The 27,905-nt window shown below is 41.9% G+C and overlaps 1 protein-coding gene across 1 annotated transcript; it reads left to right on the forward strand.

The window, feature by feature from the left end:
- Nucleotides 1-486: 486 nt before the first annotated feature.
- Nucleotides 487-27,817, forward strand: LOC106659907 (inositol 1,4,5-trisphosphate receptor). Its single transcript, XM_014382664.2, has 32 exons — nucleotides 487-698; nucleotides 6,705-7,060; nucleotides 12,109-12,179; nucleotides 12,688-12,803; nucleotides 12,891-12,977; nucleotides 13,114-14,720; nucleotides 14,797-15,087; nucleotides 15,164-15,319; nucleotides 15,405-15,555; nucleotides 15,639-15,786; nucleotides 16,443-16,782; nucleotides 16,867-17,035; nucleotides 17,124-18,176; nucleotides 18,246-18,503; nucleotides 19,582-19,656; nucleotides 20,143-20,263; nucleotides 20,347-20,489; nucleotides 20,556-20,743; nucleotides 20,819-20,930; nucleotides 22,654-22,771; nucleotides 22,861-23,093; nucleotides 23,164-23,305; nucleotides 23,497-23,801; nucleotides 23,866-24,528; nucleotides 24,603-24,918; nucleotides 25,002-25,174; nucleotides 25,241-25,405; nucleotides 25,488-25,755; nucleotides 25,837-26,006; nucleotides 26,084-26,410; nucleotides 26,484-26,645; nucleotides 26,710-27,817. Exons 2-32 carry the CDS (start codon nucleotides 6,963-6,965, stop codon nucleotides 26,845-26,847), a joined length of 8,364 nt encoding a protein of 2,787 aa, XP_014238150.1. The 5' UTR covers nucleotides 487-698; nucleotides 6,705-6,962; the 3' UTR covers nucleotides 26,848-27,817.
- The last annotated feature ends 88 nt before the right edge of the window (nucleotides 27,818-27,905 follow it).

Raw genomic sequence — 27,905 nt, forward strand, 5'->3', positions numbered from 1 at the left:
TTTTAATATTGTGACAAGCTGTGCATGAAAACGTCATCGAAATTCCGACAAAAGTATCATCAGGAAAATCATCAAAATACTTTGGCAACTTCAGTACATTTACTTTATTAAACTTGAATATTTTTAGAAATAATGTACGAATCACTGTTTTTTCAGAGTTCCTAATTCTGAAATGTAAGTTTAACAGATTCTCCTAATATCTAATGTTCAAGCAAAATAGATCATTAAGGTCCTTTCAGAAATACTTCTGCAGGAGCACAAAAATTGTAGTAGAATTCAAAGCAGTTTCTGAAATACAGTTCCGCACTAGCAGAAGATATTTCTGCTCCATTCAACCAAGTGGGAATCTTCCATATACCCACAATCATAACTATTCATTGCTGGGGCGCTTCTCTCTCTCTTTCTCTCGTTCTGTCTTCTGGCCGCCGCCAGAATCACACACGCGCAATATCATCAGCCCGTGTGCGCGTATACATATACCGTGTTGATACTGTAGACGTTCCGCAGCAGCAGCAGACTCAGCGATTTCTCCTCGCGGCAGCGGTGGCGGCGGCGGCAGCGGCGCGCGTTCAGTGTAAGGCCTGCAGCGGCCAGTGTCAGTGGTGTAGTTAATATATCTTTTAGTGTATATAGCACGAAGGCACAAGCAACAGCTCGCTCGGCAGCTCTCTTCGCCAAGAAAGAGACACACGCTCCGTGTTAGTATATAATATTTTCCGCAGTACATATACGGTTTTTTTTTCGCATTACTTATACATGCGTGCAGAGTGTGCAAAGTCTATGTGTGTGTGTGTGGGTGGGTGCGTGTGCCGTCGACCGTACATCAACATCCGCGCGACGAACCGTGAACAGCAGCAGTAGCGGATTAACTGCAGGCAGTGTCTCCTCGATGTTATATATTTTGCTCGACTCCTTATTTTCTCTCTGCCTCTCTGTATGTATCACAACAACACGCGAGTGAGTTAAACGTGCTGTATGCAGTTAAAAACGCGGCAGAAGCATTCGGAGTAGCATCAGCAGGCAGGCATAGTAGTGGCAGCAACGCGAGATGATAACTTGTACTTGATTTATTCGCAATTCCTTTCTCTCTCTCTCTTCCTCGCTGGTCAGCCGTCGTCGTCGTCAGTCGACGTTTACATTGGCCGCATATATATAGCGTGGCCTGACTCCGTACTGCGGCATTATTATATATCGTGTATATACTGTTGTTGTAAAGTGTCGTCGTGCGTGTACATTATAATGTATAAGAAGCCGCGAGTTCAGTGCACAAGCTTATAAGTACGTAATAATCTGTCGAGTTTTCTCACTCATCTCGCCGTGTGCAAGGATAAACAAACAAACAAAAAAGGAGTCGCAAGTGCCGCACGCGCGAGCGAGAGCACACCCAAACGTGCCTGCTAATATGTATACCTGCATATATATAGCTACCAATATGTATATAGGAAATACGAAAAGGCGACGAGAATATCCGCGCGCAACTAAGCCATAGGCCGCACCAACGTAAACAACCAGTATAAGCCCCCCATAGGTCCACGCACGCATGGGATTTTTGAATTTTTTGCTTTCCTTTTTGAGATGTGTTTTTTGATTTAAATACGTGGGCGATCGAAAGGATTCGAAAACAATATATAAATGATTTATTGAACGCGGGTGCGTATCGCTGCGAGAGATCGATTCGAGGTTATATAGGCAGAGAGTTAATAACACACAGAGGCAGACGAAGATTTGCGCGAACCGCGGCGACCCGATGACATGACTATATAGGCAACGCATACACACACTTGATGTAATAAAGGTATATATGAACGTATACGAGTATACGGAACGCACGACAGGTAGCAGTTTTCGAAGTCATAATGTAATTCTGCTGCGGTTGATCGTATTATTTCGTGCACAAGCGGCTTACATATACCAGAGAATGACTTCTGAGCCATTCGGAGCAAATAATACGAGAAAAATTGCGCGTATTGGCAATGACAGAAGCATCGATACGATATATTTATCGCAATTCGCTGTATTATGCGAAAGGAAAAAAGAAACGACGCAGGCAGGCAGACACTCACTCACACATCGCCCCACGCGGCTTTTATGAGCTTGAATTAATTCTTCTCTATTTGTCAAAGCCCAAGTAATGATATGTATAAACGAGAGTTAAAACGATGAGATAATATAATAATATAATAATAGCGAGAGGTGTAGGGTAGACAATTGCGAAATTAAAGCTAAATTTTCAAAATATCGTTTCTCTTCTTTACATCGCGACTGAGTGCGTATTATTATTATAATATATCTATATTTGCTGTGCGCATAGGAGAACGTCAGATATATAATACTGGCCTCCAGACGTAGCAGCAGCTAAGCAGCCTCTGCGGCGGCGGCTTTTTCGCGAACTTCTAATTTACTCTATTTACGCACGCACGCACGCGAGGCACGTTCCTCTTTTTTTCTTGCTGCGTCTTCGCAACGACGCTACGATGGTTTATATTCGCCTACGGAAATTATGCAAAAAAAATGAGACACAGAGAGAGAAAGAAAAGAAAAGAGAGTGAACGTTTTCGTGCGCCTATGACGCCCGAAAATATTGTATAATAACTATAAACCGAAGTACACGAGCCGAGCGTATGATCTATATACCATAGCGCACACATCTTTTTACCGTATATAATACCCTTGTAATAATAATATCTATATATATTGTTGGAAAGAAAAAACGAAGCGAGAGAACTATCTGTACTACACGAGCGGCTGGCTACGGTCGCGCAAAGTTTCGCAGGCCGAAAATAAAACGATTCAACGTGCGCAGAGTTTTTTCTTTTTCGAAAAAAAGATTTCGTTCTATTTTTGTGGAACGATATCCAGAGCCGTTTACGTGTGTGTGTGTGTGTGTGTGTGTGTGTGTCCGTACGCTTTACATTCGCCTGTATTATATATTGTCAGAAGAGCTGCTGCTGCTGCTGCTGCCGCCGTTGCTGCATCATTTACATATATAATAGGCACGAGAGTCGCTCTTGTGTTTTTTTTCCTCTTCTTTTTTTCTCAAACCGTTTTCATTCATGTTTTCTAGCGAGCGCAGTTTTTTTTCCTCACTCTCGAGAGTCTCGCGAGCGACGAACTTTTCCGACGACGACGCGAAGTAAGGAGCACTTGCGCTTTTAATCTGTGACCCAAATTAATATATAGTATAAAAGTCGCGGTGGCGTGTATGTATATTATGCACATTAATATTTGCTAATGAGTCATCGAGCGTTTAATTGCTCGAATTCGAGTTGAAGAATTTTTTTTTTTTTTACTTTTAATTGCTTTAAGCAAAAGCAGTCGCAGAGCTGAAAAGGGTAGGGAGAGCAAAAGCGCGTGTAGGAAAATCCAGTAGTCGAAGCTCGCGATCGATGTCGAATCGATTTTTTTGATTACACGCGGCATTCCGAACATTTCTGACACATTTTGGCCAAAAGCACACACCCAACCACACATAAACGAAGAGTTCAGACACAAGCTTGCAATACACAGATATAGATAAGCTCCATCGTATAGCCCCTCGTTTGCCGTATCACGATCATCATTGGGGAGTCGATATACCCAGTAGATGACAACGACGAGTTGAAAAGTGTCTCACGATCGATAATAGATAATCGAGTCACCCAGGAATTCGTCGAGAATTTCGCTTTTCTTTAATTTATACATACATATTTATGATATTACTCTCTCGATGCTCGTTATAATTTATGCGGCGCGAAGCTCCAAGTTTTTCTAGAAGTTTTTTTTTTACCTACTGGAGTACGGCACGCATTTCGCCTCTCCGCCCGTATATCGTGAGAAAATAAAATGTGTACAGTCGTCGTGACGCGACTTTTATCTGCACAAGGTTGAGTCGACATCGTGTAAATGGCAGTATAATCATTTTTGCTACAAATAATGCTGCGAATACATACAGTACATTGCACCGATGTGTAAACCCGTGTAACACATAAGAGAAGAATGGGTCGAGTCGTGAATTCCAACGATCGATTTTTTTTTTCGTCAATGCTCTACAGTCGATGACCCAAGCCGATATATACATTATATATGAGGTAGATTCGATTTCAGACTCATAATCTCATGCCACTTGTCCCCGGATTTTGCACACGTGTCGCAGCCAATACACGTAGACAATACATCTGGGAGAGATGGGCTTATAAATGACAAATGAGCCTCTCACAGTTTTTCTCGTAGATAACCCGCGATTGGCTGCGCGATCCAATAAATCTCAAGCTTTAATATTCGTCCGGTTGCTTTCAGATTTCTGTAGCGAAAGCCACCGCGAGAAAATCGATATATATATATCATCTACAATATATCGACGCCCCTTGATCGCTCCATTTCCGTTTTCTAATTATTGACCTTTCGCCTCGTTCATTCTTCGTTCTCCCTTTCTCGACGAAAAATCCGATTGCTTTTGCATAACGACGATTTTACGCTCGCACATGTAAATGTGTATTATAAATAATCTCGACTCGCGCTCGTAAACATCTCCATCGGAGCGCAACACGTCTCGCGATCGGGGTATACATATGTACAATCGATCAGCCGCTTTTATTGCCCTCTCGAACATACACATTGATGAAGTACTCGCGGCAAAAAAACACGACGACGAAATGCTGCACATATTTCGTGCAGCAAGTTGGCTCGATATAGAAACGCCTCGCGGGTGCAACACTTTACTATACTACTACCCGCGCGGGCTCGTAAACGCTAAACGCCCGAAAATAAATCTTCGCGCTACGTCTTGAATGGATTCACTTTTACGATTATTATATAGAACCCGCGCAATTTCATTCGAACATTTTCTCCGGTTTCTGATCATTCGATCTCCGCGTTTCTTTTTCTCTGCCTCGAGCTGAAACTTTTTGTGAAAAAATTTTGCGCGCGAGTTTTTCGCGGAAACCCAGCGAAACCAGCTGTACAAATATCGCTCGTACGCACATAGATTATAATTGAAAATCGTGCTCGCGACCATAATATTGACGATCGCGGGAGTGCGTCCGCACATACGTATCGAAACGAAATCGAATTGGTACGCGCACGAGTCTCGATTACGAAATACTTCGCACGTTTATAAGTCTTATTATACGTATGATTTCTTTTTGGTCGCGTCTACGCGCGCTCACACACGCACGCACGTTTTAATTAAAAATTTAACGCCCGCGGCACGTGCAAAACGTACGCGCTACATAAAACTACATCGATGCGCGCGTGTATTTAGATTGCTCTCGGGTGGCTGAGTGTCGATGAAACAAGAAGGAGAAGAAAAAAATTCAACTCCGAGTAACTCGCGAACGAAGAGATGATTATTAAGCGCGAGTATTGATGTACCTGTCAGCTTTTTTGCGCTTCCCTTTAGCTACTTGCTCTCTTTTTCTCTCTCTCTCTTCGCAGCTCAAAAAATCTCGAGCGATTCGTACGTACGTATGTGTGCACACGTCGCGCTGTTACGCTCTTATTCATTCGATTACATGCTCTCGAGCAGGAGCTCGTGTTATATAGTACGTGTGCATGTGCATGTCAATTCGCGCCAAAAGCACGTGCACAATTTCACGATATAGCTCGCGTGTAGCGTGCCTATATACTATATAGACGCTCTCGAGCTCGCGCGCGGCTCCGAGAGAGCATTACATCTCGCTCGAATGAAGCAAAGGATGTATACTTAATACATACACACACGTATACACACACAGCACATTCGTTTGAAATTAGGTCAATCAAGCATTTATTTCCATTCGATTTGACGTTTTAGTGAATAGATGTTGGATTTTCTAAAGGTTGCTTATTAAAAATCGAACGTTTTTAGTGAAAGTTTTTAGAGTGATGCAAGAAAAAATTCTCTAATTTTGTCTCTGATTTGTCCATCGATTCTTTCACAAGACTCAATTTATTCGTAAAATTCCAAAATGAAGCATAAGTCCGTCGCTACTCCCAACGTACTTACTACACTTACTTCAAGTTAAAAACATGGAAAGCGACACCCTGGGTCACTCGGCCGCCGAACTACTTTTTGCTGTAACACGATTGTGTCGACGTTTCTCAGTCAGCATTTAAGTGCCCACGTTTTCTGTAACTCTCCGTCCGAAATGCGATATTAGTTACGAGGGTACGCGCGTATATCTGTATATCCAGAACTCGAATACGACGCTCGGGAAATAAGACAATGGCACAGGGAAAATCTGATACCACTGTGAGCAGATCTAATTTTTATTTCTTCATATTATACAGAATTCTCGTACTTGTATACCTAGATGCGCTTGCACGAATTTCTCAACTGTCAAAGACATAACTCTAAAGCTCATTACTAAATAAGCTACACATCTCGGTTTTATAAATTAATAATGAGCGATATACGAATGCACAAAAGAGAGAAAAAAAAATCACGTGCAAGTATCATCGCAACGATAGCGCGAGAGAAAGAAACATTGCGCGTGCTGCATTGACGCAAGCAAGAGTTATTTTGTTGTTTATAAAGTTTACATGCGAGTGGATTTAATTCTATAAAGCGATTGGAGTATGGCATATAGATAGATGTGTATTACGGCTGGATGCGTGCGAACGACGCGCATGAATGAATGCAGCGCTCGTATATAGCTGATAAAGCTATTACTCGGTCTATTCTACGTTAAAATATAATGCAATTTAAACGTAAACCAAATTTAACAAAAATATTTAAAATTTTGCAGGTCGATCATCGTGTGTGAGTGTGTGCACATCATCACGCTGGTCGTCGCGCGGGTCGCATCGATTAATGCGCGGCTTCTTGGGCCTCGCGTGGCAGTGATCATGAAGAAGGAACACAAAATACCCAAGTAACAAAAGCAGCGCAAGGAATCGCGTGAGGGCAAGGAGAGAGAGATAGAGTAAACAGCAAAATAGAGAAAAGAAAGTACAAGGAAAGAGGAGCAGGAAAGAAAAGCTGACGGCTCGATTAAAGTTTCAAAATGAGCGAGATACCAGGATCGGCGAGTTTCCTTCACCTCGGCGACATTGTCAGCCTGTACGCCGAGGGCAATGCCTCGGGATTTCTGTCGACTTTGGGGTAAGAGGCTCTGACTCTGTTCTTTTTCTTTCATTTTTTCTTTTTCACTTAGCTACTTCGAATCTTCCAAACAATGAGTGCCTGCCTTTTTTGCCCTGCATGCAAAATTCATACGATATGTGCTTTTTTTCGCTCTAATTATACCGAGCTTTTTTCTGAATAATATGTAACATGCAAGTAATTGCGTACTCGAAAATAGAGTAATCATCGAGTAATTAAAATATACAATATGAAAAAGAGCCGTTATCGCGCCGAACAAGCAGAAGAAGAAGCAGAAGAAAAGAGCGGCAAACACTCGAGACTCGAGAAATGTTGATTCAGACGCCGGATTATAATCTAATTTGCTCGATCTCGATGTAGGCGCGCGCGCGAGCATTATCTACCCAAGAATTTTTTTTTTTTTTCAAGAGCTACTTGAGAAGCATTGAAAACGATTATAGGAGTGAAATCGCGCACACGTTTTACGACGGGTAAACAAGAAGAGAGCAATTATATCACGATAACATCTCCGAAGACTTCAATCGAGAGTGTCTCACTCTCTCATCATTTGCCAACACACACGTGTAGCCTATACTGCTGCATTATAATTTTCTCTTCGATACAAAATTTTGAGAGAGTAATTGAGAAACTGTGCCACAATTATTCTTACACGTATCTTGACATTATTCACGTCGTCGCTTTTTCTGGATTCATCCTTCCTCGCTTTATATTGTAATGGCGATGATATAAAAACGCGCGGCGCTATCTACGTCGCGTGACCTTTTATACAAAAATAGGCCGCTTTATGTCGCGCAGTGCTCACGTACACACATAGATAGACACAGAGACACACACATACAAGTGGCTCTCATAAGAATATACATATTGCAATATGTAAAGCACAGAAGTGTGGTTTCTAATAGCGAGAAAGGATTTTCTTCTCTGTTTGTTTATCGCTCGTAAACATACTTGTATACAATATGTCGCGTGTGTGAGGCACTGCGCGCTTTATTTATTGACCTTGCAGTTGACATAAGCCATGTGGAAGAAAAGTCATCGGAAAAACTGAAGTGGCTCCGTTGTACATAACGTCTATATGATGGAAACTCTTTGACATAATATACACGTGTGTTGTACACTTATACCGCGTTCAGGTCAAACATAAATGAAAGAATATATTTTACGCATAAATTTCATGCTCATCCCTCTGAATTATTAAATTAAACTCTTGTACACGTTATATTTTTGACGAACTTACGACGAATCGTATATATAAATAAAAAGCCTCCGTTTCAAGTGGCACGCGTGTTAAAAATGTTACTATTTATTTTAATGAAAAAGAAAATGAAAAGAAAAAAATTGAGGACGCGCTCGGATCGCAAGCGACGCAGCAACGGTTTTCTCAAAGAAGCAGCTAAGATTAGCAGATTTCAAAGTTAAGTTTTATGGCAATAAAGCGGAGGTTTACATTAAACAGTACGCTCGAGTGTGTATGCGTATTTATCCGTGTTGACACTTGCTTCTTATCGGATGTCATAATAAAGAAGTAATGCCGCAGAGTACGATTTAAATGACATTTATAAAAGCGCATTAAATAATACAGTTCGAGCCTTAGTTTCGAGCTCTTCAGATCAAGCTTCTCTTAAACTTTGACCAAAAAGGTCTAGTGTCATTTGTACCAATAATTAATCTACACTCATTTGTAATGTGCTCGTCGTAACGAATCGTTAGAATTCGAACGGGCGTTCGATCGTGCGTGAAAGAGCTCTCTCAACGACGCGTTCAGCTTTATTATAACTCTTGTTTCAAGGTGGTGGCCAAGTTTTCTTCGCGCTCAGCTAGCCTCCGGTCGCACACCATAAACTTCACATCAAAGCACGTGTGTGCTGCGTAGTGAAGCAAAGCGAAAAAAAGGGCGAGAAAGAGAAAAAACTCGAGACAAGACTGTGTTGTTTTAACCGCGATTTCTTACCTACTTGTCGAGAGATATATTTATAACTATAGCAACTAAATATATACGCAATTTGACTAGTTTTTTTTTGTTGCGTGTCGTTAAAGCTCTAATATATGTGTTGAAGCATCGCGTCGATTCACGAAGGTTGATTGATAATGCATAATTAATTCATTTTTTCCTTTGTTTTTTTTTTTTTAACTCGATCGGATGTCCGCTGCTCAAATTGTCAGACTCGAGGTTAATAAACCAGACTGCTTCCATCTCTTATCACTTGAATATATTTCATTTTACGCCACGAGCTCTTCGCTCCGAACTTCTGTCGTATTGTATGTACAAGTTAATTACGTATTCCAAGTAAATGGACATTATTACGATCGTCGCGCGTGACTTTTTTTCCTCATGCGCTCACTTTTACGCTATAATTATTATTAAAACCGATTGAATTTGACAACCGGCCCGTCAATACTTGCGCAATACCGCATAACATTCGATTATTTTCACCAAGGCGTGGAAAGCTCGAGGCGCGTTAATCGAAAATTATCCATCCTGCGATGCAAGATAAATAATTGCGAGAAGGCTCGAACGAGCGAAACACTTCTCCAATAGCTCGATTCATAAAATAGCTCAGTAAATTTCTTCCGCTCTATTTCCGCTCGAGGCTTTATTATAAGCCCGGTACTACTACTACTGCTACGCCGTAGAGGCAACAGAGTGGATGCAAAGATTTGTATCCGCAAACCGGCAGCTGGGCGTCTCTCGAGAGGAAATAGGGATGTCATCGCTCGACGCGCGCGCGCCGCGAGCTTAATAATGTGCGCGAATCAGAACCGTATCAGCGACTGCTGTTGTGCGCGTGCAAAAGACAGAGGCACCGAATTGAAATCGATATATAACGTACGCAAGTTTATTGACTTTGGAGGAAGGGTAGAGATTCACAATAAAGATTCGTCAGAATCATTAGTCACACGCGTGAAATTTTTTAATAATTTTTGTTATTTACTCGCGAAAAATGAAAAACCCAAAACAATATCGAGTGGACTTTCTACGAAAAAAAGAAAAAAAATTCTCACGATATAACTGCGCTCCAATCTAAATAACGAAAGAGGAGATGAAAGATAAATAAATAAAATCGTACACAAAAACAAACGTAAACGTTGGCTCGGATAGATCTTTCGGTTGACATTTCGTTGATTGATCGACGTTCATTAAAAGCTTAGTTGAAATACTTGACACTGTTTCGCGCGCGTCGTTCAAAGGGAGCTTTCGAAAGTTTTTCTTTCTACCTCCATTTTTTTCGCATCTTTCTTTCTTTTGTGCAAGCAAGGACTTTTGCACTTACTCGGTGGATTATTTACAACTCTCGGTAACTCCCTGCACGTTTTTATCGTGAAAAGTGGTAGAACAGTCAGATAAATAATGATAATGACAACAACAATAATAATAATAAATGCTCGAAATCAGCAAGTTAGAAATAATTGAGCGAGTTATCTGAGACTTTCGGTTGAATAATCAAATTTGCTATCGTCGCTCTAGTAATGATGCGTCAGAGCGACGAGTTCGTCTCGTGTAGCTGGAATCTCCCCTCTAATACATCCCCGCAAGCGACATCAGCTCGGGCAAGTCACGCTTCGACGTTGACAAAAAGTTCCATCAGGCGTATCACCGCGTACATTTTCAAAAATAACTACGTATCGTCGATTTATCATAGTCGAGAGAAAAAAACAAAAACAACAACAACAAAAACGTAAATAAATAAAACGCTGCAGCTTCGAGCTTGCAGAGCTAAGTATCTTACTCGCCATCACTGTAAAGCTCGCTATGTGTATTGTGTGTCAGTGTGATGCGATATACACCCACGTATGTATACCCCTACATCGATCCGCGTACGCTCTGCAGGTGTCTAGTACACGTACATATACGATACAAGGTATATACAGTATAAATGGGAAGCGTAGTGTAGTAGGTAAGGTTTATGTGCGCAATTCCGTATGTACGTGTCGAAGACGAGTGTCTATGTTGGCGCACGATCGAGCTTCCGGAGGTTGTTGACCGTCAAAACGTGAAACTTTTATGATGTCGGAACTTGCTACAAACTACGCGTTTATAAAACTCGTACATATTTATGCGTTTTGCGTATCTGCTTTTCCGAGTCGATTAAAAATTAAGACGGAGCTTTTTATCCTCTTAACTTCGTTTTTTTCCGGCTTGGTATATATCTTCCTTTTACACATCTTCGTAGTAGCTGTAAATACTACAATGACCTCGCTAAGCGAAAGGGTCTATTTGATGCTGTGTAAAAAAAAACCTATATATTACAGCTGCCTGACCTAGAAAACAAGGATTAATTTATTTATACGCCATGAATTACACTCTCGCAAGCTCTCGACACTGATGAGCCGTGACTCGGCGTATTTTACATTCATTTACTTCATCGCGTGAACTTTTTTTATCTTCACAAAAAAAAGAAGTAAACGTTCCACACGAGTTTTGTCTCTCGAGCGTATAAAGATGTATATTGGAACATCTCATCGAAAAACATTTTTTTGTTACGCTTCTCGAGAGAGCATAAAAATACGAAGCGCAAATGTCAACGGCATATATAGTACGTCTCGTACACTACGATCACGAGAGAAGAAAAATTGCAAGCACCGCTGGGGAATTTGCAGCGCGGCTATATAGATGCAGCGGTGTAGTAGCTGTGGCGCCTCGACAAAACGACATGCAATTCGGATGCTTGCCAGCTTTTCCGGCGTTAATATCTTCGGCTCGCGCGCGCGCGTATACGTATATCTTGTAGGCTCTGGTGGGCGCGCAATAACGTCGTCGCTCTTTCGCATGCTGTACAGGCCGTTGTCCCCTATATGTGCACACGACAACGACGCGTAGCCTGGCTCGTGCCAAAAAGACCACGATGAATTTATGACGTCCGACAATGTGCGCGCGAGAGAAAAGAAACGTTTGCGGGCTAATAGACCTGTCAAGCTCGGACTTTTCGTCTGAATGATTGTAACCGCTGCTTTACGAGGCCCGTAATTTGCAAAACGTTTTAACAATTCTATAGACTTTTCTTATTCCCTGTAATTCATATAGTAATATTGTATTTCCTCTATTTCAGACTGGTCGACGATAGATGCGTCGTGTGCCCCGAAGCCGGCGATCTGAGCTGTCCCCCACAAAAATTTCGAGGTAAGTCCTTATCGTTTACGTGCATCATAACACACGAGAGAAGGCAACATCTGCTGTCACACGATTTGATCATGATATATATTCGATGATAGCCACGTCGGCGACTTTTGTTTTTATTGCGATTGTCAACGCCACGATTCAATGGGCTTGACCTTATAATGTCGATTTGAGTACCTCGTAATCCCTTACGTATATCGCCTACGGCACACGTGTCTGTGTGCGCGGTGTGTGGCTGTATAGGCGCGCACGCGCGTACATAGGCGGCCCCGGAAGATAATATTTTTGCCAATTTGTAACTGACAGATGTATGCTTTACTGGCTCGAGTTTACATATGCTCCACTACAGCTCGCAATGTAAACAAACGGGGATTTGGGATAAGAACTATTTTTATCGATTAAATGATGAGCGCGCCCCCGGAGAAAAATTGAAATCGAATTTTCTCGATCGATCGCGGGAATATGCCGCTATTGCAATGTGCGATTATTACGAGTCGATGAAATGTTGCAGATTGCCTGTTCAAAATATGCCCGATGAACAGATACTCGGCCCAGAATCAATTCTGGAAGGCCGCGAAGCAGAGCGCCACATCGACCACCGATGCAGTATTACTCAAGAGATTACACGTGAGTATGATTAAGGGGTCGACGTTTATAAGTTTATCCGAGAATTTGTTATATCGTTAATTCATTTTCTTAATTGACGCTTTTCAGCATGCGGCGGAGATCGAGAAGAAACAAAACGAAGCCGAGAACAAAAAGCTGCTGGGTTCGATCGTCAAGTACGGAAACGTCGTCCAGGTAAAATTGAAAATTTTCGCGTTGAAAAGTATTAAACGAGTACTAAAACAAAGTAACTCAAGTATGCAAAATAATGCCTGCTACGATCTTGCCGTATAACGTTAATTAATTTATTTTATTCTTTATCGCAACGCAGTTACTTCACCTCAAATCCAACAAATACCTGACGGTGAACAAGCGTCTGCCCGCGCTGCTCGAGAAGAACGCCATGCGCGTGTACCTGGACGCCAACGGCAACGAGGGCAGCTGGCTCTACGTCATGCCGTTCTATAAGCTGCGCAGCGACGGTGACAATGTCGTAGTGGGCGACAAGGTCATACTCGAACCCGTTAACGCTGGCCGCCAGGGCCTCCACGTAGCGGCCAATTATGAGCTCAGCGACAATCCCGGCTGCAAGGAGGTCAACGTCGCGTCGGGCGCGACCTCCTGGAAGGTCACCCTGTTCATGGAGCACCGCGAGAACCAGGAGGAGATACTCAAGGGCGGCGACGTCGTCAGGCTGTTTCACGCCGAGCAGGAGAAGTTCCTCACCATGGACGAGTACAAGAAGAAGCAGTACGTGTTTCTGCGCACCACGGGCCGCACCAGCGCGACGGCGGCGACGAGCAGCAAGGCCCTGTGGGAGGTGGAGGTGGTGCAGCACGACCCGTGCCGCGGCGGCGCCGGCCACTGGAACTCGCTGTTCCGCTTCAAGCATCTGGCCACCGGCCAGTATCTCGCCGCGGAGATCGACCAGGACGAGCCGGCCGCGGAAGGCGGCAAGGCCAAGAACTTCCGCCTGGTCTCGGTCTATCACACGGACGAGATCAGCTCGCTGTTCGAGCTCGACCCGACGACGATGACGCGAGCCGACAGTCTCGTGCCGCAGTCGTCGTTCGTGCGGCTGCATCACATCTGCACCTCGACCTGGGTGCACTCGACCAACGTGCCCATCGACAAGGACGACGAGAAGCCCGTCATGTCCAAGGTGTCGAGCGTGCCCAACAAGGAGGACAAGGAGGCGTTCGCGCTGCGCTCGGTCACGCCCGTGGAGGTGCGCGACCTCGACTTCGCCAACGACGCCTGCAAGGTGCTCGAGTCCATCAGTCGGAAGCTCGAGTCGGGCACGATATCGCACAACGAGAGGCGCTCCGTGACGAGTCTGCTGCAGGACATCGTGTACTTCATCGCGGGCCTCGAGAACGAGCAGAACAAGTCCGAGGCGCTCGAGTTGAAGGTCACGAGCCCGGTGAGGGATCGGCAGAAGCTGCTGCGCGAGCAGTACATACTCGGCCAGCTGTTCAAGATACTGCAGGCGCCGTTCCTGGAGTCGGCTGCGGGCGAGGGGCCGTTCCTGAGGATCGAGGAGCTCAACGATCCCCGCCACGCCTCGTACAAGTACATGTTTCGGCTGTGCTATCGCATACTCAGGCTGTCGCAGCAGGACTACCGGAAGAATCAGGAGTACATCGCCAAGCACTTCGCGTTCATGCAGAAGCAGATCGGCTACGACATACTGGCCGAGGACACGATCACGGCGCTGCTGCACAACAATCGCAAGCTGCTGGAGAAGCACATCACCGCGGCGGAGATCGAGACGTTCGTCGGCCTGGTGCGCAAGAACATGAGCAACTGGGAGTCGAGATTCCTGGACTACCTCTCGGATCTCTGCATATCGAACAAGAAGGCCATCGCCATCACTCAGGAATTGATTTGCAAAAGTGTCCTTAGCGAAAAGAACAAAGACATTCTCATTGATACGAAGTAAGTTGAAGAATATAGCGCGATTTTTGCCGATTTGTGAGTTTGAGATGTCTCTTTAACCGTGCGCGTGTTTCAGTACGATGAAGATGCAAGTGGAATTCGAGCCCGGCTACAACAGCCAAGAGGACGACGAGCAGGAATACGAGCTGGCCCTGGAGGACGAGGTATTCCTTTCGTGGACCAACGGCAAACGCCCGATGTCGCTGAGCGAACTGTCGAGAGACGCCAAGGCGGGAAGCCTCGAGGCCGCGTCGATCATCGATTACTACAGGCACCAGTTGAACCTGTTCAGCAATATGTGTTTGAACAGGCAATACTTGGCTCTGAATAATTTGTCGCCGCGGCTCGATATCGATCTCATTCTCAAGTAAGTTCTTTACGCTTAATTTTTGTCCGCTTAATGCGAGTAAAATTTTAAGCTTTATTTGGGTATGATTTTACAGATGTATGGAAGACGAAACGGTACCTTATGATTTGAGGGCGTCGTTCTGTCGTCTTATGCTTCATTTGCACGTGGACCGAGACCCGCAAGAACAAGTGACACCGGTCAAGTACGCCAGGCTTTGGTCTGAGATACCCTCCAAAATGAACATACAAGAGTGAGTAGTCCTTATTTCGGATTTAATTTTTGGTCTCGCATTTAATCCTATTGATATGTACAATACTTACTATCAATTTTTTCAGTTATGACAAAAACAAACATTTGGATCCAAACAAGGAATCCGTGAGAGCAAGATTCAGCACTACGATTGAATTCGTCGAGGATTATCTTACCAACGTGGTAGAAAAAGCTTGGTCGTTTTCTGATCCAGAGCAAAACAAATTGACGTTCGAGGTAAAGAAAAACAGCGCAATATGCGCTTCGCATAAATCTCATGTAGAATATTTACATCTATAAAAATTGACTCAATTCAACAGGTAGTAAAGTTGGCCAGAGACTTGATATACTTTGGATTCTACAGCTTTACCGGACTATTGACTCTCACGAAAACATTGCTCAACATTCTGGATTGTGCGTCCGATCACGAGTCGTCGGATGGAATAGTGCCCACCGGAGATATCGATTGTAAGTATACGAGAACTTTACTAATCGTATCAAAGAGAGAAGCAGTCATAAATATGTGTACATACACGTTTCTCCCTTCAGAATCATGATAATTGTGTACGTTATAAATAATACTGTGATAAGGACAAAAAACATTGTAAATTAATTCTCATTCTTTTATACATGTCGTTTACGATCTTATTGTTTTTATCAATTTTTTTTTAAATTACCCACGCAACTTTAAAGCAGCCGAAACGCAGGATAAAGAGGATACAGGTAATGATCTCGTAGATAAACTGACGGTTGATATATTTGTGTGTGCATTGTTATTCATTTGTGCGTACCGCCTGAGTGCAGATCGAGCAAGTTTGATTATTTATTTTTGGTTTCCTGTAAATATGTGTATATAGTTCCAGCTTTGTATGTAATTATACTGTTTTGTTCATTGTTTTCACGAGCAAATGCCATACTCTCGTTTATGTGACTTCGAATCTGTTATCACGTTGACACGAACACGATTTCGTGAATACATATCCTAACTTGCTGATTACGTAATGCAAGTGTGTGATATTTTTACCTAATATAGCGGTAGAAGAATACACTAATGAATTTTGCAGTTGTAAATTAGTGTTGGAGACCCAAAATGTACTTCGACTAATTGCCCTTGATTTTCACAGCCGAGGGTGGTGTACTACGATGCATAGGCGACATGGGCGCCGTAATGACTAATCTCACTCTCGGGCCCGCCGGCCAAGTGATATCCGGCACTTCCTCATCGTGTCCGAAAGCTCAAGCCCAGGCCAAGAAAGAGTACCCCTTGGTCATGGACACGAAATTAAAAATAATCGAGATTCTGCAATTCATTTTGGATGTGAGACTGGACTATCGAATCTCCTGTCTGCTCTGCATCTTCAAAAAGGAATTCGATCAAAATAATCCATCGGGCGATCTTCTTGGACGCCAGAACATCGATCTCGACAGTATCGGTGCGCAAGCCGAGGGAATTTTCGGTAGCAGGTAAGTGAAGTTGCGACGAGCAGAAGCAACCGCAAATCGTGCTGGGAATTTCGTTTGATCTTGAATTTTTCATCGATTCCGCAGCAGCGAAGAGTGGGAGGGTCTGGATCTGGACGGCGCAGGTGGTAGAACGTTTTTGCGGGTATTGCTGCACTTGGCTATGCACGACTATCCTCCACTGGTCTCCGGAGCCCTTCATCTTCTGTTCAGACATTTCAGTCAAAGGCAGGAAGTTTTACAAGCCTTCAAACAAGTGCGTTGAACTCGTCTTGCGCGTTTAAATATTTCACGCATACTTTCGTTATTTATTCAACGCCGTCTGCTTTCCTCGTTCTATACAGGTTCAACTTTTGGTATCGGACAACGACGTCGAGTCTTACAAGCAAATCAAAGCCGACCTGGACGTGCTGCGTCAGTCCGTGGAAAAATCCGAGCTCTGGGTATACAAGTCCAAAGCCACGGAAGATCACAGCAACAAGCAAAAGAAAAAATCCGGCAATAGCAACAACAACAACAACAACAACAGCAAAGACGACGAAGACGAGGGCACGAGCGAATCGAGAAAAACCAAGCCACATCTGTCGACGATGGACAAGAAGGGCTCGGCCATCGATCTCGACGTCGGGCCGCCCCTGCACGCCGACCAAGCCGAGGAGTATCGCAAGATCCAGCAGATACTCATACGCATGAACAAGCTGTGCATACAGACGCTGCACAACGGCCAGGTGATACCGCGCAAGCACGAGCAGCGTCTGCTGCGCAACGTCGGCGTGCACACGATCGTGCTGGACCTGCTGCAGGTGCCTTTCGACACGAAGGAGGACGTGCGCATGATCGAGCTCATGCGGCTGGCCCACGACTTCCTGCAGAACTTCTGCCTGGGCAATCAGCCGAATCAGGTGCTGCTGCACAAGCAGCTGGATCTCTTCCTGACGCCCGGCCTCAGGGAGGCTCAGACGGTCTGCAGCATATTTCAGGACAATTCCACCCTGTGCAACGAGGTCAATCCCAAAGTCATACAGCACTTCGTGCATTGCATCGAGACGCACGGTAGGCACGTCCAGTATCTGAAATTCCTGCAGACCATCGTCAAGGCGGAGAATCAGTTTATACGCAAGTGCCAAGAGCTGGTCATGCAGGAGCTGGTGCAAGCCGGTGAGGACGTTCTCGTGTTCTACAACGATCGTGGCTCGTTCAATCAGTTCGTCGAAATGATGAGATCGGAAAGACACCGGATGGACGAGAAAAGTCCCCTGAAATACCACGTGGAGTTGGTCAAGCTATTGGCTTGCTGTACTATGGGTAAAAATGTCAATACGGAGATTAAGTGCCACAGTCTCTTGCCATTGGATGACATCGTCGCGATGGTATCTCATCAGGACTGCATTCCTGAGGTAAGATACAAAAACAAGGCAATAGAAGATCAGATTTTTAAAGAAGAAATTATTATATTGTTCGAATAGGTGAAAGAAGCTTACATAAATTTCTTGAACCACTGCTACATCGACACCGAGGTAGAGATGAAGGAGATTTACACGTCGAATCACATGTGGTCACTTTTCGAGAAATCGTTCATCGTCGACATGGGCGTCGTAGCCACGGCCACGCACGATCGAAATCACGCCGACAAGATCCTCGAGAATTACGTCACCAACAGCGTCATGAGCATCATCAATACGTTCTTCAGCAGTCCCTTCTCCGATCAGAGCACCGCTGTACAAGTGAGTTACAGACCGAACGTGTCACATTTATCAGAGAGCTTAACGCAGATTTGTTTTGTCTAAACGTGAAAGAGCTACAAATAGTTTTGCAATAAACAATTTTTTTCGTATTCTGATTATTCTTCTACTCATCTATCGATTGCTCTCGTACACTCTGTACTGTTTTTATAATCTTTATACTATATCTCTAAGACTAATCAATGAGCCCGGACATTTTTTAACTGAACCCTCGTTGTGTTTGGCTTGATAATGTTACTGATGAATACTTTTAAATGTTGAATAAGCATCGGCTTGAATTTGAAAATTAACCGATTAACTTAAATACGATTGATAATAACATGTGATTTGCATCTTGTCTTTTCGCCTCTCATTATTGAAGTACATCATACTGGAGGTAATTTTTTTCTCATGCATACCAGCAGAGAGTGAATTAAACTCTAGATTAGAGGACATTTGTTACATTTTTGTGTCAGTAAATAGTATATACATTGAATTTTTTTTTTGAAATGTAAAAATTTGCACTAAGAAAAGTAATAACGTCGATATATTATAAACGTCGATCCGTAGATACTTTTCAATATAGGTAGAGCACATCAATTCTTCGGTGTTAGAATTTGAAATATTTCAGTAGTTTCATACTCGTTACAATTTAATCTTTCGTAGCTTTTGGTGTAGTAATAATTATGATATTTTCGTTACTGCATGTCTTTTACAATAATTCTTGGTAAAACTAAATTCATAAGTTTGACGTATCTATCTCTCACGGTTTTCACTTTTTAATAATTTGATTTATTTTGTCGAATTTTTCTGCATCTCTACCTCGTTTGCCTGTGCCTGCAACTCTACTTCTTTGCTCACTGGTGTTATCATTCAACTCCTATGGTGTATCTTGTTTCAATTCGTTATTCACATGCACCATGACACATACATACAAACTTGACACACAAATACTCGTACTGCATGGGTGGTGGGTCTTGTTTTTTTTTTCATTTGTAAAATCACGCACATACGAATGACGCATATTATTACAAAATTATTTTTGTGAAACGAACATAAACAAACAAACGCACACGTGTAGAAACACCTGCACGAGGCCAGTCTCTATTGGAATGAGAAGGATTTCGAGCGTAGTGAGACCTATTACGTTGATTATGTAAGTAAACATGTTCAGCCATCAGGATATCAAATATTATTTATAAAAATAATCAATTGTTATTTTATACGCTATCTAGTTACAGCAATTGTTTCCTCTACTGTGTATGGCTTGTGTTTTGTGCTTGATGTTTTGTCTAAATAATTTTTTTTTCGATCGGCTACACGATTGACGCGGCATTGCTTTTTTTATTAAATAAAAGAAGACACGATATCGTTTTCTTGTGTTGCTTAAATTTTTTTGGGTGTGTTTCATGGCTGCGGTTGATAATTAAACATTTTTAACACGATGAATTTATATCAATAAAAATTATAATTAATTTGGTAAGAAATTCAAAATTTAAAAAGAGAATTATTATTTATAAATTTAAATATGAATATGATGAAAAAAGCAATGTCTTATTAATATGGCTTTATTAATCTGAATTTTCGATCATGCTTGTGGGTGCGTGTAAACGAAAAATTCTAGAAATATTTTCCTTGCCAGACACGACAGCCCATCTTCGTGCAGCTGCTACATGCCGCTTTCAAAGTCTCGCAATGTACTTGGCTCAGTCCGGGTCAGCGACTCAATGTGGAAAATTGCATACGGACCCTCTCGGACGTTGGTTAGTATGACTTTCTTATTCATATGAATTTTCAGATATTTTTTTTAAGAACTGCTATTTTTAACTATGTTACTTTTCATTAGCCAAAGGACGATCAATCGCAATACCGATGGATCTCGAAAGTCAAGTTACTTCTATGTTCGTCAAAGCCACGTTCCTTACCAGGCAGACGAACAAATGGTTACAAGTGGCAAAAACGCCTAGAGTGGAGCGAAGTCCTAGTCAAGTACGTAAAGTTTGAAAAATTGAATATCACGAGAATATTTTCGACCTAAATCGTTCGGTTTTACAGTTGATGCGATTAGATCGCACCATCATCGAAGGATTGCAAGACATTGTGTCCCTGTTGGAGGAGCAACTGAAGCCACTGGTCCAATCGGAACTGTCCCTGCTCGTCGATGTACTCTACCGGCCAGAGTTATTATTTACTCCAAAAACTGAAGCTCGCACGAGATGCGAAAATGGAGGGTTTATTCGACGGTTCGTTTCTAATTTAAAGTGAACCCATTATTTTATTAAAATAGTAAATTTTTTATACCATTCGAATACTTTTAGGCTCATCAAACACACGGAAAAACTATTGGAAGAAAAAGAAGAAAAATTATGCGTCAAAGTGTTGAGAACTCTCAGGGAAATGATGGCCATAGATCCAGAGTATGGAGAAAAGGTTTGTATTTTTGTTTTATTGAAATTAGTTGAAAGTTCTTGCATGATGTGGAGCGTGATTGTCATTCGTTTCAGTCACTATTTAAAAAAAAAAACAATATACCTCACAAAAAATCTCTTATCTAACAATCGATTAAATGACATTTAAACTGATTGGGTTTAAACTAGTACGTTTCTACTTTAAATAAATACCATGATTAAAATTGTTCATCGATAAAAGCAAATCATTTACATCGCATCGTGAATGCAATAGATTTGAAAAATTAATTATCATAAATCATTCGCATTATTTGTTTTAACTAAATGCTTTTCGAAAAATCTTGAGTTTCTTACATTACGAGGTAAGACTGTCGATACCGTGTTGCTATAAAAGTTCATTTCATGCTGCCGACTTTACCAGCCTGAGGACAAAATCGATCCAAAAACAGAGCCAGCAGAAGTACCAAAAACTGAATTAGAAAAATCAAATTTACCAAAAGTAATAGAGGAAAAAAAAGAAGAAGAAGAAGTCAAAGTTCTTGAGAAACTAAGAGAGGATTTGAAAGCAAAACTGGAACCGATTGAAAGTAAAGCACCGATCCAAGCCCCGGTCGAAATAATAAAGCCTCCGGACGAGTTCGTTGATTTGCCGTCTGTCGACGCTCAGTCGGCCGTTAGTCAAGCGACCGAAAGTACCTCGATAGACAGTATCAGCGCGACGACTGACGCAACCGTTGCACAAGATTCGACCACCTCGACTAATAATCTGGATAAAGCTAGCGAGGTATCCAAGGATGAAGACCAGGCGACGGCAAGCGAACGGAAGAAACGGATGCATGGCAACAAAGAGGCACGAAATCATAAAGAAATTGTTCGTTTCTTTGAACCAGTCGTCTTCCAACTTTTCCTTGATTTTTTTTTCTCCGTGTTTTCTACTTTTTTTTCATAGTCCATTTCATTGTACTTTTTTCTCGTAGTTATTTTTCATTAGCTATGAGCAGCATAATTTTGAAATAAAAATTTCAGCTGCTTTTTTCTCCACGCATGATATGGCTACATCCCCAAAATGAAGTTCATTTGAGCCCTGAGTTATGTTATTTTGCTTTGTGCATAATTAATCTGATTTTGATTATTCAAACATCAGTATTTTTTGCTTGAATTAACTTTCAAATACTGCAGATCGAAAATGGTTGATTTTCCATAAGAATTCTGAAGCACTTTTTTCAGAATTTAAGCTAAGCATTTTTTTATCCACTTCTCCTGTTATTCAAAAACTACCACCTTCCGATTTCAAGTAGTTAAGATGTATCGATACCCTTTAATTATTTCTCAACCATAAACTCTGCTTTAATCATAAAATTCAATTTTTTCTACAACATATACGTACACTGAGCATTGTAACTTTTCAATAAGTACTGTAACTCACTGCTACATGAATTTTTGTACAACTTTTTTAAACTATTGTAAATATTCAATACACGACACATATCTCTCTACTTGAATACCTTTTGAACGAATGTTTGAATTAGTTGATTTGAAGTTGTTTCCTTTTTAAATCTTAATTAGGGGTAAAAATGCCGATTCGAATGTTAAAATATAATTTAACAGGCATTTTTTCCTGATTTTTTTTCAAGTATGTTTGATATACCAAATCAATGAAACCTATGTAAATTTGATCGTATGTTGTGTAAACCTATAAGCGGTACCGAATGTGAGATGATATTTTAACATTAATTTATTTACAGGGTGAAACTTTGCGCAACAACTTGCTAACGCGATACTTCGGAAAAAATTTCTTGGCGAAGCCCGAAAACGTGGACATAGGAGCTCCCTGCACAATTTCAGTCACCCACGGACCAGGCGGTAAATTGCGCACTTTTTTCCTTTCTCATTTTTACCTAATTTTGCACAATGAATGGACTCAAAAATAATGATTTATCGTGTAATCGTAGCGAAACTATTGAGTCGAGCCGGGCGTACTCTGCACGAGGTGCAGAGCCACTTGGACCGCGAAGGTGCCTCGGACTTGGTCGTCGAGCTCGTCATAAAAAGCGTCCACTCGCCGAGTATATTTGTCGAGGCTGTTGAACTCGGAATCGCGCTGCTCGAGGGTGGTAATCCGATAATCCAAAAGAGCATGATTACCAAACTAATGGGCGGTGATCTCAGTCAATCGTTCTTCAAGGTAGTGCAATTGATTGATTATTTTTTTATCGATGAGACTTTACGATGCTTATGAAACTTCGTTTTCTTAGGTATTTTACGATAAGATGAGAGATTCTCAGCAAGAACTGAAGGCGACCGTAACTGTCAACACGTCGAATATAGCAATCAAGTCGCAGGAAGGCAAGGAGCATGCTGTCGACAATGACAAATTGTCGAAGAAAAAGAACTTAGGTATAGCGCACGATAAATGCTTCAACCCAAAGCTTGCAGTCCTCCACTGTTTTTTTTCTTACTTTTTTTATTTTCATTTTTTTTTATGTGTGGCTTTTATTCGTTTACGCTTGTTGAACTTTTAGTTTCTTGTCACGAATCGTTTTTTAATATCCAACGCTATAATTTGCTGGGGCTTATAACGACGTCAGGCAAACCAAAGCGCAATCTTGTGATCACAGAGGACCTGCGCGACGAGCTGAACGACGTGGCCGCGTTAACGGGACAGGCTTACTCGAGCGTGCGCAACTCGTCGTCCGAGGATTCTCTGCTGCTCAACGGAGTCGCCAACGGTGGCTATCTGTCCGAGGACACGATCGCCGAGAAGTTGGAGCGTCAGCGCGGCGTCGACAACGCCAACAGGGACGAGAGGCAGCTCAACGCCAAGGTCCTCGTCATGCAGCCGATACTCCGATTTTTGCAACTGCTCTGCGAAAATCACAACAGAGAGCTCCAGGTTGGTATCCAAAATTTGCTCAATGAATTGAATATTATAAACTAAATCATTCGTTTATTTTCAGAATTTCTTGCGTAACCAGAACAACAAGACGAACTTCAACTTGGTCTCGGAGACGCTGATGTTCCTCGACTGCATATGCGGCTCGACGACCGGAGGTCTCGGCCTGCTCGGTCTCTACATCAACGAGTACAACGTCGCGCTGATCAATCAGACCCTCGAGACTCTCACCGAGTACTGTCAGGGCCCGTGCCACGACAATCAGAACTGCATAGCGACGCACGAGTCCAACGGGCTCGACATCATCACCGCCCTCATCCTCAACGACATCAATCCGCTCGGCAAGTCGCGCATGGACCTCGTGCTGGAGCTGAAGAACAACGCCAGCAAGCTTCTGCTGGCCATCATGGAGAGCCGAGGCGACAGCGAGAACGCCGAGAGGATAATGAACAACATGAATCCCAAGCAGCTGATCGACGTGGCCTGCACGGCCTTCTATCAGGAGTCTCTGGTCGAGGGCGACACGGACGGCGACGAGGCTTTCGACGACGACGACGAGGCTGTCTCTCCCAAAGAGGTCGGGCACAACATTTACATTCTGTGCCATCAGCTGGCGCGCCACAACAAGGAGCTCCAAGCCATACTCAAACCCGTGGAACAGGGCACCTCCGATCATAAGATCAACAAGGCACTGCAGTATTACGCTTCGCACACCGCACAAATTGAAGTGAGTCTACTACGATGCAGTCAACTTTTTTCAACTTCAAATGCTTACTGATTCTAATTCGTGGTCTTTTGCAGATTGTCAGAAACGACCGAACGCTCGAGCAGATCGTGTTCCCGATACCGGAGATCTGCGAGCTCATAACTCACGACACGAAGATACGCGTGCTGAATACCGCAGAGCGCGACGATCAGGGCTCGAAGGTCTCGGACTTTTTCGAGCGCACCGAGGACATGTTCAACGAGATGAAGTGGCAGAAGAAGCTCCGCGGCCAGCCGATGCTCTTCTGGGTCAGCAGTTACATGTCAACCTGGAGCAACATACTGTTCAATTTGGCCGTACTTATTAATATTATCGTAGCGTTCTTTTATCCTTTCGCATCCAAAGTGCCACGTAAGATTATCGAATGAATTTAATTTTATCTCAAGATGGATCTCATTTCACGATGCTAAACTGCATAAAATCGCTGTTAACAGATATCAATTACCACTTATCCGGTTTCTTATGGGCGTTCATGATGATAACTGCGGCCATATCCATGTGTCTTGGCAACAAAAACGCGATACGATGGTTCCTTATATCGACGCTGGTGCGACTAGTATACTCCATGGGACCCGAGCCGACTCTGTATCTACTTGGTTTCGTTACCGTAAGTTCAAGAACTCATTTTTTTTTTCATCGCACATGCAGAGAGTGAGATAATGTATTTTTTCAGGTCGTCTTTAAAGTCGTGCATCTTATAAGTATAATAGGGAATCAGGGTACTTTAACCAAAAGCGTGAAGCAGATAGTCACTAATTTCGAATTACTCTACCACATACTTTATCTGATATTCTGCGTACTTGGCATATGCATGCATCCATTCTTTTTCTCCGTTTTAGTAAGTATCAATCTTTATATATTTACTATGAAATATCCGTCAATCAAGATTCGCATTAAAATGAATTCCCTTGAATTTTTAGCTCTTCGATGTGGTCTATCGCGAGGAAACTTTGTTGAATGTCATAAGATCAGTCACTCGCAACGGAAGGTCGATCATTCTCACAGCTGTTCTGGCGTTAATTTTGGTTTACATATTCTCAATCTGTGGGTACATGTTCTTCAAGGATGACTTTTTGATCAGCGTCGACGAGGAGCTCGATGATTCCGTAACCGAAGTTGTGAATGAATTTTGTACAAAAGAAAATAAAACTTGCGAAATCAGCGAAACAGCATCATCTTATGCCAAGGGTACTTTTATAACCAGACAAATAGTTCACTGTACATTGTAATTCCAAGACTTTCTTACAATCATCTTCGTTACCTTTACAGAACAAAACGATAAAACGAATTGGCTGCCAAGCGGAGAAAAAGTCAATGTAGGCGGAGAACTGAAGGAGAGAGCTTGCGATTCTCTTGTAATGTGCATCATCACCACACTAAACCAGGGTCTTCGAAATGGCGGTGGAATTGGCGACATATTAAGAGCACCATCTAGCACTGTAAGAGTCATCAGAGGCGATGATCATATTATTTTTCTAAATAGTAAAATTTTAATTGAACGATTTTTTTACACTAGGAACCACTGTTCTTTGCACGAGTTATCTACGATTTGCTGTTCTTCTTCATCGTCATTATTATTGTACTTAATCTTATTTTTGGTGTCATCATCGATACCTTTGCCGACTTGCGTTCCGAAAAGCAACAAAAGGATCAGATATTGAAAAATACTTGTTTTATATGCGGTCTCAACCGATCGGCTTTCGATAATAAAACTGTCTCTTTTGAGGAACACATAAAACACGAACACAATATGTGGCATTATCTTTACTTCATTGTTTTGGTCAAAGTCAAAGATCCGACTGAATTCACTGGGCCAGAATCTTATGTCTACATGATGGTTAAGGTGAGTAATATGATAAATTTGTTTTAACAGTTGGTTGATATTTACGTTTACACTGACTATTCGTTTGACGTAGGATCGAAATCTCGATTGGTTCCCACGATTAAGGGCAAAGTCTCTTGCCGCAGACGAAGGTGAAGGAGAGCAAGTTGAGTTGAGGAGTCTTGCAGGCCAGTTAGAAATGACTCAGGAGTTGGTTAAGGCATTATCTAATCAACTTACTGAACTGAGGGATCAGGTAATTAACAAAAAATCATTTTTTGTAATAAGTAACATTTTTTAAACATAATTTCGTTTACCAGATGACTGAGCAGAGAAAGCAGAAGCAACGAGCAGGATTATTGAACTCCGCAACAGCCCACAATGTTAGCGTGAAATATGACAATTTCAATAGGTCGATGCAACCGATTGCTTCCCACTTGAATGATGTTGAATCTTAAGTTATCGATTTTTTACGAAGCTCAATTCAAATTTGCTGAAGGACATTGCGTATGAATTGTGTGCGGTTATGTTCCTAGTGACGACGAGTGTATTGGTTTCTTATGTGGATAGTAGGAAATCTAATTTTAAAGTAAGAATTATGTTTAAAAAAGAACGATTATCTCGTATGAGATTAAAAATTTAAAAGGAGTACGTACAGTTAAATTACTGGAAAAGTTGAGCAAAAACTATTAACTTTTGATGGTTTGAATTAATTCATAGTTATGAATATTTTCTTATAGTTAGTGTATTTGTTAAGATCCAGAGATGTTCAGAGTATATTGTACGTAAATAAGAAGTTATGTAGTACTTAAAAATAGTGCAATACCATAATTGTGAAATATAACCCATGAACGCGTTTCAAATAATTGTATAAGATCAAGTTGATAATTGTAAAAACCTTTTGAAATATTTTCTTAGCTTTTAGATATATTATGCAAATCTATTTGTGGTATACCAAAGGTATGTCTATCAAATTTATTTGTACCATAATGAATTTTTATATAAGCACAGTATATTGTACATTAATCGATAAAATTTAATAATTTTCGTCGATCGAAAATCTATTCAAGTCGGAGTCTCAAATGTTCATTGTTACATATTTCATGTTAAAAAAGTGACAATCGTTTTTATTGATAATGTTCTTTGTATAAAATATTGTTTTACGATAACTTTATTTCTATATAAATATATATGAAGGCATCGGTCAAAAGCCAATTTAAATTTGACCATACAGCGTTTAACATTTATACATATATTTATATAGGCATGTTATCATCTCTGTGTATTTTGCCATGTTATGCGATAGTTTATGTGATCATAAAATGAGTGAATCATTTAAAATACTCATTTCACGAATCAAAATAAAACCAATGTAACATGTAATACTTGAACAGCTGAAATCAGATCTCAGAGTACAGTAAAATTTAATATGTATTTTAATAATTTACCTAATATGATATCGAAGAAATCTCCAAAATACCATATTATAAATGAATAAATATTGAATTTTTCCTTA

Source organism: Trichogramma pretiosum, unplaced genomic scaffold (genome assembly GCF_000599845.2).
Source record: "Trichogramma pretiosum strain Unisexual culture from Peru unplaced genomic scaffold, Tpre_2.0 scaffold19, whole genome shotgun sequence".
Classification (NCBI taxonomy): Eukaryota; Metazoa; Arthropoda; class Insecta; order Hymenoptera; family Trichogrammatidae; genus Trichogramma; species Trichogramma pretiosum.

Bases quoted from the DNA above. Each gene is read 5' to 3' on its own strand.
- LOC106659907 (XM_014382664.2), top strand. From the start codon at position 6,963: ATGAGCGAGATACCAGGATCGGCGAGTTTCCTTCACCTCGGCGACATT. The intron at 19,657-20,142 runs GTAAGTAAACAT...TTTCCTTGCCAG, and splicing joins AGACCTATTACGTTGATTAT to ACACGACAGCCCATCTTCGT. The intron at 22,772-22,860 runs GTAAATTGCGCA...GTGTAATCGTAG, and splicing joins AGTCACCCACGGACCAGGCG to CGAAACTATTGAGTCGAGCC.